This window comes from Erpetoichthys calabaricus, chromosome 4 (genome assembly GCF_900747795.2).
Source record: "Erpetoichthys calabaricus chromosome 4, fErpCal1.3, whole genome shotgun sequence".
In the NCBI taxonomy this organism is placed as follows: domain Eukaryota; kingdom Metazoa; phylum Chordata; class Cladistia; order Polypteriformes; family Polypteridae; genus Erpetoichthys; species Erpetoichthys calabaricus.
Genome location: NC_041397.2, coordinates 182,461,645 through 182,475,815, shown reverse-complemented (window position 1 = coordinate 182,475,815; position 14,171 = coordinate 182,461,645). Strand labels below are relative to the sequence as shown.

At 37.2% G+C, this 14,171-nt stretch overlaps 1 protein-coding gene across 5 annotated transcripts in view; it reads right to left on the bottom strand.

Moving 5' to 3' along the window:
* herc2 (HECT and RLD domain containing E3 ubiquitin protein ligase 2) overlaps positions 1-14,171 on the bottom strand; it is a 488,151-nt gene that overhangs the window by 157,724 nt on the left and 316,256 nt on the right. For all 5 annotated transcript variants that reach the window (XM_051927044.1, XM_051927043.1, XM_051927046.1 and 2 more), the window contains exons 34-36: positions 11,683-11,834; positions 7,637-7,828; positions 7,182-7,369 (exon numbers count right to left, since the gene is read on the bottom strand). In XM_051927044.1, coding sequence (XP_051783004.1) covers positions 7,182-7,369; positions 7,637-7,828; positions 11,683-11,834 — 532 coding nt within the window. The remainder of the gene's footprint in view (positions 1-7,181; positions 7,370-7,636; positions 7,829-11,682; positions 11,835-14,171) is intronic.

Sequence of the window (14,171 nt, the reverse complement as noted above, 5' to 3'; positions counted from 1 at the left end):
AATGTCACAGGTGATCCTGTGGTATGTGTGTGTGTGTGTGTGTGTGTGTGTGCGTGCGTGCGTGCGTGGCTCTCTCTCTCGCGCTGCCTGTGTGGCGTTGCCTCTGCGTGTGTGTGTGCGCGCGCGGCTCTCTCTCACGCTGCCTCTGTGTGAACCAAGATTCCACTGAGGTTGACTAATGAAAAGTCAACGTAGCTCAGAGCTGCAAGTGGAATGTGGCACAGACAAACAGAAATGACGGCATGTTTTTCGAGGCGGGCGTTGCCTCTGTGTGTGTGTGTGTGTGTGTGTGTGTGCGCGCGGCTCTCTCTCTCGCGCTGCCTGTGTGTGCCTCTGTCTCTCTCTCGCGCTGCCTCTGTGTGAACCAAGATTCCACTGAGGTTGACTAATGAAAAGTCAACGTAGCTCAGAGCTGCAAGTGGAATGTGGCACAGACAAACAGAAATGACGGCATGTTTTTCGAGGCGTCGCGTCCGAGTTGGTGGGCGTGACTGTGATTTTTTCGTCGTATCCAATGGTCTAAGAGTTGGTGGGCGTGGCTCCTTCCTGCGTGCGCCATTGGCGTCTTACTTGTCGGCGGTTTAGTGAATCCACGCCCCTTCCAGCGTGGGCGGCTAGTTGTTTCCTGGCTTAGTGAATTATATATATAGATGATAAGTTACAGTACAATTGGATGAATAATTACATATAATTACATATAACATGTAGGTGGAGATCTCCTGTTATGTCTTCATTACTTACATAGACAGTGTTGCAACTGAATATCACTGGGTCCATGCAGTGGGTAGCATAGCCTCAGATTACAGTATAAATCTATATAGCACCTTGATGGACTTTACTATTCTTTGGCAGGAAAGTAAACTGAGTCAGTGTCAGGTGCCTTTTCAATGTAATAGGAACCACAGCATAGAGAGAAGTATGTACATTGGAACAGGTACACCTTGTCGTAAATGTAGGAAGGACGGTCCTTGCGTGTGTGTGAACTGTTAACCTTTGAATTTGATGATTGCATATAGTGCTGAATTGACCTCTCTGTACTGTTCTTTCCTCTGCATGCCATGGAGTACAAAAGAAACACCACCATACAAGCAACATGTGGAGACTGGCAAGATTGGGGGAAAAAAAACATGCGGTCACTAATTACAACCGCAAGATGTTATGCAATTGAATATGAATAATAATGTTTTCTGAAATGTACTATACAGGTCATAAAATTAATAATTCCAAATATCATATATGGGCGGCACGGTGGCGCAGTGGGTAGCGCTGCTGCCTCGCAGTTGGGAGATCTGGGGACCTGGGTTCGATTCCCGGGTCCTCCCTGCGTGGAGTTTGCATGTTCTCCCCGTGTCTGCGTGGGTTTCCTCCGGGCGCTCCGGTTTCCTCCCACAGTCCAAAGACATGCAGGTTAGGTGGATTGGCGATTCTAAATTGGCCCTAGTGTGTGCTTGGTGTGTGGGTGTGTTTATGTGTGTCCTGTGGTGGGTTGGCACCCTGCCCAGGATTGTTTCCTGCCTTGTGCCCTGTGTTGGCTGGGATTGGCTCCAGCAGACCCCCGTGACCCTGTGTTCGGATTCAGCGGGTTGGACAATGGATGGATGGATGAATATCATATATACCTATGTCTCTGTGTTTTTTTTGTCAGTGCGGCTTTGACATCATAGACGATAAGGTGTATACTAATTCAGCATGAGCAGGAACACTCAATAAAACTGAATAAAAGAAAATCAAGTGACAGTGAGATACAAATAAAGGAGGTTCACCAGCGTTTGTGTGTCAGCTTTTATCCATCCAGATTAGAGAATGTCCAGTTCAATTGTCTCAAAACACCACTCATATCTACAGTTATTCCCAGTTTCAAATACAAACTAACAGTGTCAGATCACTAGGGTGGTAGTAAGTATTGTGATCGTGACTGAGAGAATAAAAGTGAAAAAAAAAAACAACTTTTACAAGTGCTATAAATGTACACCGGCTGTTACAGATACAAACCAAATGTATGTGTTTATTTTAATATTAACAATAAGAGCAGCTCACTACTGAAAACGGTAAATATAGGAGACAGTCAGGATTGAACCAGGGGACTCTTGATTACAAGTCAGCAATTCTTACCGCTATGCCACGGAAGCTATTGTATCATCCTTGAATCTTTTGTGAAAGTGTTTATTTGATCTTTGGACTTCAGGCTTCACACATTATATAGTTTATGCCAACATTTTGTCATTTATTACTAAAATATGAAAAACGTTTCTGTTTTAACAATGTGTTTACACAGATTATCATAGAAACGGAACACACATGAAATGCATGTGTTCCAAATAACGATCTATTATTTCCACTCTAAAACTCCAGCACTTCACTCACAGATAATCAAGGCATGAGCTGGGAGAACTTTGTGCACGTTCTGCGGAGGTGGGGGGTGGAATAGCAGGCTGCTGGTCTTTATCGGCACATTTACAGGACAAAAGATGCTGACGGAGTGGTGCAAAGGGATTTAAGGTGGGCCAGATTTACGAGTTTTTTTTGTAGGCTCTGGTAATTCTAGTGTTAAAAACAATTTTGGCAGGACTGTATATTGAGGGCAGCAGGTATCTGTTAGGAAAGGACATTTCAATCATTAATATTAAGAGGTTAAAAACAACCCCTACAACTGGAAAATAAATATCCCATAATCAAAAAAATGCTAAAACTTATTTGATTGAAACTTGGTGACATTATAGAAAAAAGAACATTAGCTGACCAGTGTTTTTTAATTTGTCAATAACAATATATTTAGAAGGAGAAAATGTAATGCTCAGGTTTACCCATAGCTATCATATCAATCTTGAACCCGCACTTCGATATTCATGTATCGAGAATGACTAGTGCAATGAGAAACATAACAAGCAATGCCTGATGCAAAGTGCCTTGGGCTTTTAATTACCAACAATAAACTGTCCAAAAACAAAATGCACTGCCATTCATATAAATAAATAAATAAATAAATAAATAAATAATCCAATTAAAATCAGTGCATTCATGAGGATAATATCAGCAACATATAAGTTCCAAAAAATGTGAAAGTCCATGAATAAAACCATCAGGCATCGGGTTCCTAAGCTCCTGCCAACCCAGTGTGTCTTTCTCCCTCATCTTCCCAGCTCACCTTCTGGGTTTCCTCAGCTGGACAGATATGCCAGCAACTGTGGCCCTTCTCTCTAGCTCTTGTCTAAGCTACATCCGTCAGTCACAACTGGGACACTCTGTGCCAGACCTCCATCATCCTGTAACCTGACTTCAGACCAGTAGTACTCCTGTAGCAAACCGATACAACTGTTCTTGCATATCCCTTGTTGGGAATGGTTCTCTGATTACACTGCCTCAACCTCCCAATGCTTTTTTTAAAATCCTCCACTCATGGTCCTTTTATTCTATTTTCGGTGCGTGTGTACTTTTCTTAAAGACAAACACACTTGTTTTTTTGTACCTTTTGTGAAAGTGTTTATTTGATATTTGTACTTCAGTCTTTATACATTCTACACTTAACATCAACATTATGTCACTGTTACTGTAACATATGAAAAAAAATTCTGTTTTAGCTATGTGTACAACATTTCTTCCCTCATATTTCTTATGTCATCCTATATTTACACATACCATTGTAGACATTCAACACACTTGAAATATATATATATTTCAAACAGTGATATACCATTACCTATATAGCTCCTTACACTCATTGCTAGATAAAACCTTCAAAACAGACTTGAGCTGAAAGTGAGAATTGTGGCTGGGGTATGATAAATAGAGAGTGTTAGTGTCGGGAAGCACATACACAGCTGGCTGAAAGGGGGATGGATGAGTGAAGGCTGAATGCCACTAACTGACACATTTGCAAAACAAAAGCAGTTATCAGCAGGCAACTGGCGAGGTGACAAGTACACACAAGCTTCCTCTCGAATTTCAGGAAACGTAGGGTGATCAAAGAGAACAAAATTTTTCTAGGGATTCTTGTTTTAACCAATGGCACCTTACATGTAAACTCGATCAACCAGTCTCCTTATTAATCATTCTGGGGCTGCACTACTTTGTAGCCGCACACAGCCACACCCACCATGTCTGAGCACACACTTTTTTTATTCAAAGACCACACAACGCAATGGACACCTAATATGCTACACCGCAGAAAACAATTCATTTGATCACACCGATCACATAAATGTTCAGCCTGTAAACGTCACTACTGTTTGTAATTACTTAAAGTAAAGCATTGATCAATCTAACTTTATTGTCTAGTTATGGCTTTTAGACTAAAGTGATATTAATAAAATTAAAATAGACCCCCTGATAAACATGACTGCTGCTTAACTCAAAAACAAATGATTCAGTGAAGGAAGTAAATATCCAGATCTGAAGCTGAGTTTATTTAAGTTTGTTTGCCAGCGTTGTGTGTTACATATGTAGTACTGCTCACTTCAGTGGGAGATTTATGGTTTGCTATAGTTATTATTTGACTTTATATTACTTTCCATTTTACTATTTTATTTTGGGTGTATCTAAGTTCTTATTGGTTGAAATTTTTAGTACTTCACATGTTTCTGAGGTAAATTGTTGTTTCTATACACTAGGCATATTTCAATTTGTATATTGATTTTGATCAAGCAAAATCAATTTGATTGATAAAGTACCAATTCTACACTATATAATATATATAAAAGCTGATGGATGTATTAGGTTTGGAAATTCTGCATCAAATCGTACAATTTGTACTGACACTCTGGAAGCGATACAAAGTACTTAAAGAAATAACGGAAAAAAATCTGAATCATTATTGGAAGTGGGCAATCAATTAACATTAAATTGGTGATCGGTACTGGCCTTAAAAAAAACTTTATCTGCATATCCGCTAGCATTAGATACACAGGCAGTATCAGGAAAAATAAATGAAAACATCTTCCATTAAAAAGGCATAAAAAATCCTGATGTGAACAAAATTTGCTTGCTAAATGCAACATCCATAAATTAACACAGATGCTGCTAGTAAATATATCTCGAAACATACTGAAAGAGAAAAAAGAGAAAGTTGTGTTCGACTTGCAAATCAAAAGAGATACTGGTCTTGGCTAAAAAAAAATACAGTGATGGGTTTAATTATAATTCTCACATTGATTACTAATCTAATAAAGAAATTCCTACAGGGTCAATAAATTTATATATTCATATTGCTATACCTTGGAGTGTACTGATAAAATATCCAGAATCGGGTGAAAAAGTAGAAAAATCAAATTATCATCTTTTGAACATTTGTAAGAGGCTATTAAAAGTTTAGTATTTGGTTTAAACCATGATTCAGAACATTTTCTCAGTGCTAAAAGAAAATAAACTACAGGTTGAACATTCCTAATCCAGAATGCTTGGAACCATAAGTATTTTGTTATTTTGGATATTTTTGGATTGTGCATTATTTGCATATTTCTAATATTTCTATTGCATTTGAATTATTTTCCTAAAAAATCCATCCTTATTTCTCCAGGCTGTGCACTTTAAATCACTGGGGTTTCAGGAAGAAAGCCAAATGACCCATTCAGGATTTTAGTAGCACAAGGTAACTGAAGTCTAATGATTAATGTGTACATTGTAATAAGCATGGCATCTGGAGAAACAGTGAGACACACACAAAGATCACTGCTATTATAGCTTTCTGTCACTTTGACTACTGCATCATTATGTGGTATAGTAACATCAAATAAAGTTTACATAAGTATTGTGGTCAATGTATACAATCACCGGCTACTTTATTAGGAACACCTTGCTAGTACCGGGTTGGTCTCCCTTTTGTTTTCAGAACTGTCCGAATTGTTCATGGCACAGGTTCAGCAAGGTGCTGGAAATGTTCCTCAGGGATTTTGTTCCATATTGACATGATAGCATCAGGCAGTTGCTGCAGATTTGTCGGCTACACACCTATAATGTGTACTCTATTGGATTGAGTTTTGGTGACACTTTGCAGGACATTTTCAGTATTGTAAACTTATTGTCATGTTCAAGAAACCAGTTTGAGTATGATCTGAGCTTTGGAATATGGCACGTTATCCTGCTGGTAGCAGCCATCAGAAGATGGGTACACTGCCGTCATTAAGGGATGAACATGGTCAGCAACAATACTCAGGTAGGCCGTGGCTTTTAAATGATGCTCAATCACTAAGGGACCCAAAGTCACTTAAATCACCTTTCTTCCCCATTCTGATGCTTGGTTTGAACTTCAGCAGGTCATCATGACAATATCTATATGCCTAAAGGCATTGAATTGCTGCCATGCGATTGGCCGTTTAGATATTTGCGTTAACAAGCAGCTGAACAGGTGTACCAGTAAGTGTATATTACTCGTTAAAGTGCAGCAGCTATATTCTGGCATGACATGTTTACACTTTCATTTAGATAGTAATGTTAACTTCCTTCAGTAATTTGTTTAGATGGGCAGTCAGAAGGTGGTTGCTGAGCAGCCTTTTCTGTTCTTTTGTAAGGCACATTTACTGATCTGGGGATTTTGAGTACTGAAATCTGAATTTCCTGTGGTTCTTAGTTATTAACTCTCTCAACTACAATCCCTTTCACCTCATTTGATGGGCTGTGACATATAGTTTACTTCAATTGCATATTTTACAATTCATATTTTCACAAACATAGCTGCCAATTCTTTCAACCTTATATAAACGCCTATACTAATGTGTTAATACAGTTTCAGATTCAGAAAAAATGTGTCAAATCACTATGCATCTTTTCATTTTGTGTATACACTGAACAGAGAAAGATAACACAACACAGGTTTTCACCTCATAGCTTAAATATTTAAGCTTTTGAAAATATGATGGTGATTTAATGGGGTTTATGAGACAGCAGCTGACATAACTGAAACAGAATGTAATAAAAGACTTGCTGTATAAAATGGTGGTAAAATGTGCTCTTAATTACTTGCTTTAAAAATTACTCTCTCAAACAATGAATTAAGGAACTGATACCTCAAATTACAACAACTGATAAAAATGTAATTCTCTTTTAAGTGCGAGTATTTCTTTGACCCCCGTGACTCTGTGTTAGGATATATCGGGTTGGAAAATGACTGACTGACTGACTACTTCTTTGAACTGAACAACCTAAAGAAAAATCTATTTTCTTTATACAAATAATAGGTTATGCAGTACCTGATCACCCCATTTCCAATCAACTCCCCTCATGACCCTTGTCCCTATCTTCATCATAGAAGCAAGTTCAGGTCCAGAAGCAGGGAGAGGAGCTGGAGCGGCTTCTTTTCTGGACTCTTCTAAAACTGTTGCTGAGGTTCCATGGACACAGGAACCTACATCTTCTTCACTACTGTCACTACTAGGACCTAGACAAAGAAACAACATGCCCTCAGTTGAAATTTAAGCCAGAAACACAAAACATGTCATAATATCATTAGGAGCTAAGAGCTCTCAACTTTCTTATGTAGTTTTATATACTGTAATTGTGAAAAGGTAATCAAGCTCTTAAACTAAACAGAAAGGTTTCACTGAAACATGTAATCATCACCATTTACTATTTTCTTTTATAATAAATACTAATTTCAGAAAACTTTATTAAACAAGCGCATTCATTGCATCTTCACCATACACACCTATGAGACGCAGGATTGTTTGAGTTAGCGCCAGCAAACCAGAGTTTAAAAGAAGACTCAAATTATTGGCTCCATGTTTCAAAGAAAGCATATTTAACATAACTAGTAAAAATCTGGCTTGTGGAATGGTACCAAGGCTTGGTCCTGCAGGATTTTCATTAGTGATTGTCTGTAAAGGTACCGGTTGCACACCTGGCAGGAAGACACAAAAAAGCACAATAACATTACCATACAATAAACATATGCAGCATGGGTGAATACAGTCTTATTTACACACTCAGCTTTTAAGAGAAAAGTGTAAAAGGCTACTGGAGAGATGAATTACATTACAGAAAATGAAATCGATTCAACTGGAACAACTTTATAGTATCTTGCTAATTTATGAATGAGCATGGCAATGAATGCAAATGAACAGTAATACAAAATAAAAATTTTCAACACAAAGACTATAACTGAAAATTTTCCATTGTGATGAAATAATGTTTACATTTGCAAATACTGTACTTTGGTTCAGGAAAGAAGGAAATAAAAATTTTTGCAATTCAGACCCTATCGACGCTGTCATTAATTTTTTAAGATGCTGGCCTGTTATGTAAAGCACTAATAACAGACGAGTGGCAAACATTCTTTTCTCACAGTTAGTACACCTTAAGCCTAAGAGACAAAAAGATACAGCATATTATATTATATATATAATATATATATATAATATGCTGTATCTCTCTCTCTCTCTCTCTCATAGATAGATAGATAGATAGATAGATAGATAGATAGATAGATAGATAGATAGATAGATAGATAGATAGATAGATAGATAGATAGATAGATATACAAATATTGTGGGTGCTAGGGGTCACTGTTGCCCCTTTAAATCCAACTGACAGGCACTCAAGACACAGGGTAAAAGCACCAAGAAGTATTTTTAATCGTTTTCTTCTTGTACAGTGCCCCTAAGCACCATAGCCACAAATTAACAGGTAAGTAATCAAAATAATAATAAACACAATTCTCTCTCTCTCTCTCTCTGTGTTTTCTCCTCCACACCTCCTAGCAAGCTTTATCCACCTCCACCCAATTCTGGTTCGCTTGCTGAGTTCTCAGGAGTCCTTTATATAGTCTTTCATCCGGAAGTGCTTCTGTTTTTCCTCCTACACGACTTGCCAACAAGGGGTCAGATGTAAAATTCAAGTTCTTTAATCAGCCCGGAAGTACTTCAGGGCTTCCGTACTTGTGACTTCCTAGTACTTCCAGGCTATAAGGGAAGCATGACTTGCCCGGTCCTTCCACAGCACCCAACAGAGCTGAGATACCAAACTCCAAGTCCCAGGATACCCCGTAGGAATGCACAGCACCGCTACACTCCAGTAGTTCTCTCATGAAAAGCGGACAGACAGACATTTGATTGTATACATACATACATATTGTGTATATATATATATATATATATATATATATACAGTATATATATATACAGTATATACAGTATATATATATATATATATATATATATATATATATATAGTAAGAAAGAGTCTGTTACAAAGGAATATTCTTTACACTGTGAGCCCAAAAACAATAATAAAAGACAGAAAAAAGTGAAAACAAAGACAAGGTCAAGGTAATTAAAAAATACATTTCTTAATTTTTATTATAATATTGATTGTAAAAGTAGCATATACTGTATCACCTATAAGAGATTATGGAAAATCCTAATATATGTGATTAGAGAAGCGTGTATGCTTAATTAAAATAAAAAAAAAAAAAAAAGGTCAAAGATGAAAATGGACTGTATGAACTCACCTGTGCAAAGTTAAAACACAAACCCATAATGAAGAGGGGGAGAGAAACAGGCTGTTTTACAAAAAGGCCTAAATAGACTCTGATGCTTAATAAACGAAATATTAAGGTTCAAGGTCCAAGAGTTTATTTGTCATACACACCATTAAGCAGGTACAACATGCAGTGAAATGAAAAGCTGGTCTACTCGAAGATTGTGCAAAACAAAAACAAACACACAAAAGAATAAATAATAAAATTAAGAAAAAGATAATAAATTAAATAAATTAAACAAAATGAACTAAATTCAATCAGATTAAAATTAAGTTAAAATCTGAAACAGTAAAAAGTATCTGTTACAGACAATGGGTTATTTTAAGCAATCTTTCAGAGTATGTGTAGATGCTCTAAAATTTAAGACTTATTTTAGGTAAAGTGAGCTCTAAATTCAATTATCTAAAGAGGAGGAAGCATGCTATATGCAGCCATGTATTTCATTTGGTAAAAGTCACTATAAAATAATGTTTCCATGCAAAAGGGCTCTTTCTGTGTTTGTCTACCCTTAAGCATTAAAAGGTGATGCATGTCCATAATAGTGCTTTGCTGTAACCCAGACTCTTGCAAGAAGTTGTACTAACCAGTCTTTCCTACGAGGCATTTATGCTCATCAGTTTGCAAGGTGCAATATTTTATCAAGGAGTTATCAGTATCTCTTGTCAGGTTACTGATCCTTAAAATGTCAAATTATTTATTTCCAAATACATGCAGGCCTTGGTTTACCAAATATTAAACATTCTGGGTCAAATTTTGATAGCCACTCATCCTGTCAAATTTCTTGTGTAAAAAAGGCCAGGCAGCAACAGGGAATTAAATGGTATAACAACTGAACAAGCAGGATTAACTTACACATTGACTACAAGGAAGAGATTTTCCGCATTTAAATAATAATACCGGTTTGTTATATCACCAGTGAGAAACACTTTGTTAGCTTCTTTCATCCAAATATTCCAGTGCTAACAGGAGTTTAATTGTGGCTAAAATACAAAAGTTAAAATGTTCAATGGAAGATCTACTGAATGAAACTGATGTGTTGCAGTGTCAGTATCTGAAAAAACAGCTTTTCCTATACATAACATTTTTGGTTATATACATTAAGGATTAAAATGCTAAAAAATACAATTGTAATTTCTTAATCAGCCAGTAAGTACTGTAAAATGTCACATATAATGCACACTCATGTATAATGCACATGCTGATATAGCCCAACATTTTTAGGTAAAAAAGAAATTCTTATATAATGCGCACCCTTAATTTTTCAAGATTTTAGCAACACTTTTAGGGCGGATGTAGACAGATCAGCTGTAAACGTTGAAAAAACTTGTCATTACGGTAAAGGTACTCTTTTTACTTGGAGGAATGTTAGACACATTAACTTGACATCTAATCCCTGCATGTGTGTGAGTAGTGACAAGCAAACAAAAAATGGCATTGACATCTGAGTGAAGCGAATCTGTATAGCAAAATACTCAGTGGACCACTTTTTATATTTTATTATTTTGAATTGAAGTCTGACTTATTGGACTTTGATTTTGGTGCAAGCAATCTGGAGATCAAGTTTCAAAACGAAAGTGAAGTGCCAACATCAGCTGATTGGGGTGCTGAACATGATCGTGTAGCTTATATGCACAAAGTTCGCTCACAATTAGATTGTGTTGCACTGCGATCTCTGCTGCTGCCGCCAATCCACTGACGTCACCCCCATGCAGCCACTGCCACTGTAGCTAGAGATAGCAAGAGTGGCCACAGAACCAGCAACAGACGTTTTATGTTGATTTATGCGTGAAAACATTGCTTTGTGTGCTTTTAAAAAAAAACAGTCCGGCAGCCACTCGACACCCCATCCCCCCCCCCCCCCCCCAAACCACTGCTGGTGCCAGTGCCAATGCAGCCACAGATGGCTAACAAGTGGCAACAGTGCACTACACACAGCAACAGATGTTTTATGTTGATTTATACGAGAAATTATTGCTTTAAAATTATATTTAATGCGCACATCATTTTTTAGTGAATTAAAATGAGTGAAAATTGAGAGCATTACACATAAGATTTCATGGTAATACTTCATCATCCTGGATCAATAAATTGAATAATATAAATATAGCCAGTGACAGCATACCAAAGGAATAAATAATAACAAAAATGAAACAAAAAGCTGTAAAGCCTGAGCCATACATTTCCACAGTGTGCTATAAAACTCTTTGCACCCATACCTAGCTCTTTGAATCTAGTACTTGCATCTAGTAGTATGTTGCGAATGTTCTGTATTGCCCATGCGTAAAGTTTTCCAAATGTAACTTCAAGCAACATTCTGTTAAAAGGGGGAATGAGGTCCACATCTTTTAAGCAATCTGACAGAGGATCCCTGAAAAGACATAAAAAAGAGAGCCAGAAATGTATTATATGGGGTCTTCCCCAACTAAATCAATTATATATTTACTTGCAACATTTTTAATTATTTCAAGTTTAATAATTAACTGTCCATCAAAGAAATGCTAAGAATTAATTTGTACACTCTGAACTATGTCCTGTTTGGGGTATGTGGGTGTACAAAGCTTCCAATTTCATCCGTTATATTACTAAATAAAAAACATTTCAATGTCACACAGGTGCCGCTACCTGCTCATTTCTACAGTATGAAGAAAGCCAGAACTATAATATGTACATCTGTTCTCTCTCCTTACAAAAAATGAAGGGATGACCACCGGGAAAGGGATTATTAGGCACCATTTGGTATAGCTCACCAGTTGGCCCATGAAAAATCTTTCCCAAAACCTTAATCTACAGTGAGATGACCCTAAACGCAGGAGGGGGACACATAATGTTAGGGCACGAGAGACAGGGAAATAACAAGATATCACACCCCTACAGAACTGTCAATTGGGATTAATAAAGTATCTATCTATCTATCTATCTATCTATCTATCTATCTATCTATGCAAATCAAAAGCAAACAATAGACTAAGTTAGACTCCCTACTTTTTTTTCTGCTCTCACTAAAACATATTTGCATCTAGAATAAGCAATGGATATACTATCCAATTTAGATAAGGTAGGAGGCACAGCAGAACAGTAAACTTAGAACAGGCATGCTAACTTGTAGACCATGATTGCCAATGAAAAAAACTCTGGCCAAAGCCCTGTTATCTAGGTTTCCGGTACCATGACATAAAAAGATCAGCCCAAACATTTCTAATGATTTATTATATGACAGTCTTTTAAATAGATAGATAGATAGATATTCTAGCACCTTTCTTTTTCAGCAATTCCCTCCAAGCATAATAGGACCTGTGGGAACACCTTTCAAATATAAGCTTTTAAGTCAAAGAGTGCATGACTCAGAGTCACTCCATCAATAAAGTTTTGGAATCTTTGACCTAAAAAAACAATGCATGTTGAACCGTATCTTTCTGAATATATAATCTTCACTGAAGCCTTCTCAGGATAACCAGATGTTAGAAAAGATGGTGGATAATGTGTATATTAAGCCAAACATTTCCTCCCATATTACATGAAGTATTCATACCACCCCTGCAGAAGTGTTCAAAGAGTTATTGTATTGTATCTCTACAGCATACTAGATGCTAGTACAGCTAAAGTCAAAAAACGATTATTAGATCATGGCCTAGCCCAAGTAAATTGTCATCAAATCCTAATGCCTAGAAGACACATGTAGCCCAAGGACAACTGATGAGAACTACTTAGCTACAAATTCCCCTGACCAAGACTATAAAGAAGCACACCACTTATAGCAGCCTTCTGCACAATGACAGTTTTGACAATTTGAGTCTCTGCATTGGGCTTCATGGGACACCAGTACAACAGCAGATATTCTTTAAATTATTACAGCCAGAAATTGCTGCTTATCAAGCAAAATTAAATGGTCATTAAGTGTAGAATGAACAGGCAAAGGAACAATATTTTTGGATGAGGTTCTTTGTCCTGCAGCTATCCAATTTACTTGTGCAACATATGAGGTTCTCTCATCAAAAAAGATCCACTTCTCTCTCCACACGTTAGATTATGGGCAGAGGTAGTGCTGGGAGGTATACCGGTTCATACCGAAAACCGTTTTTTATTTTTGTTATGATATGGATTTTTCTTGTACCGTAATACCGGTTTAAATAGCCTAAACAACATTCAGAACGTGTCACAGCAGGAAACTGTTTAAGGGGGGACTTTTTTCACTGCTACACTGTTAAACATGCATGCAACAGAGTACATGCGTTAGTGGAGGTATTAAGCGGTGAAAATTGACAGAGAACATTCCGAAGCTGAAGCTGTAGCAGACGATAAAGTTGAACATGATGACACAGAAGAACTTTTGCCGAAAAAAAGAGCCTTGTCTGTTGTCTGAAGATTTTGGTTTTAAAAGGTCGGATGTGGACCAAACAACTATTTACTGCAAATGATGTTGAGCTAAAGTTGTTGCCTGAGGCGGCAACATGAGCGATTTGCTGCACCACCTTAGCCGCAAACATGCTTTGGAGTACCATTAATGTATGGAACTAAGATTGGCACCCTCCATGTCCTCAGGTAAAACTGAAAAAGCTACAGAACACTAAAGTCAGACGTTACTTGTAGACGCATTTGCTAGAGGACTGCCTACAACAAAAAAAGCAAGCGGTGGATCGAGATAGCCAACGTCATTACAATCCATATATCTTTTTTTTTTTTTTATTTTATTTATTAATTTTACTGT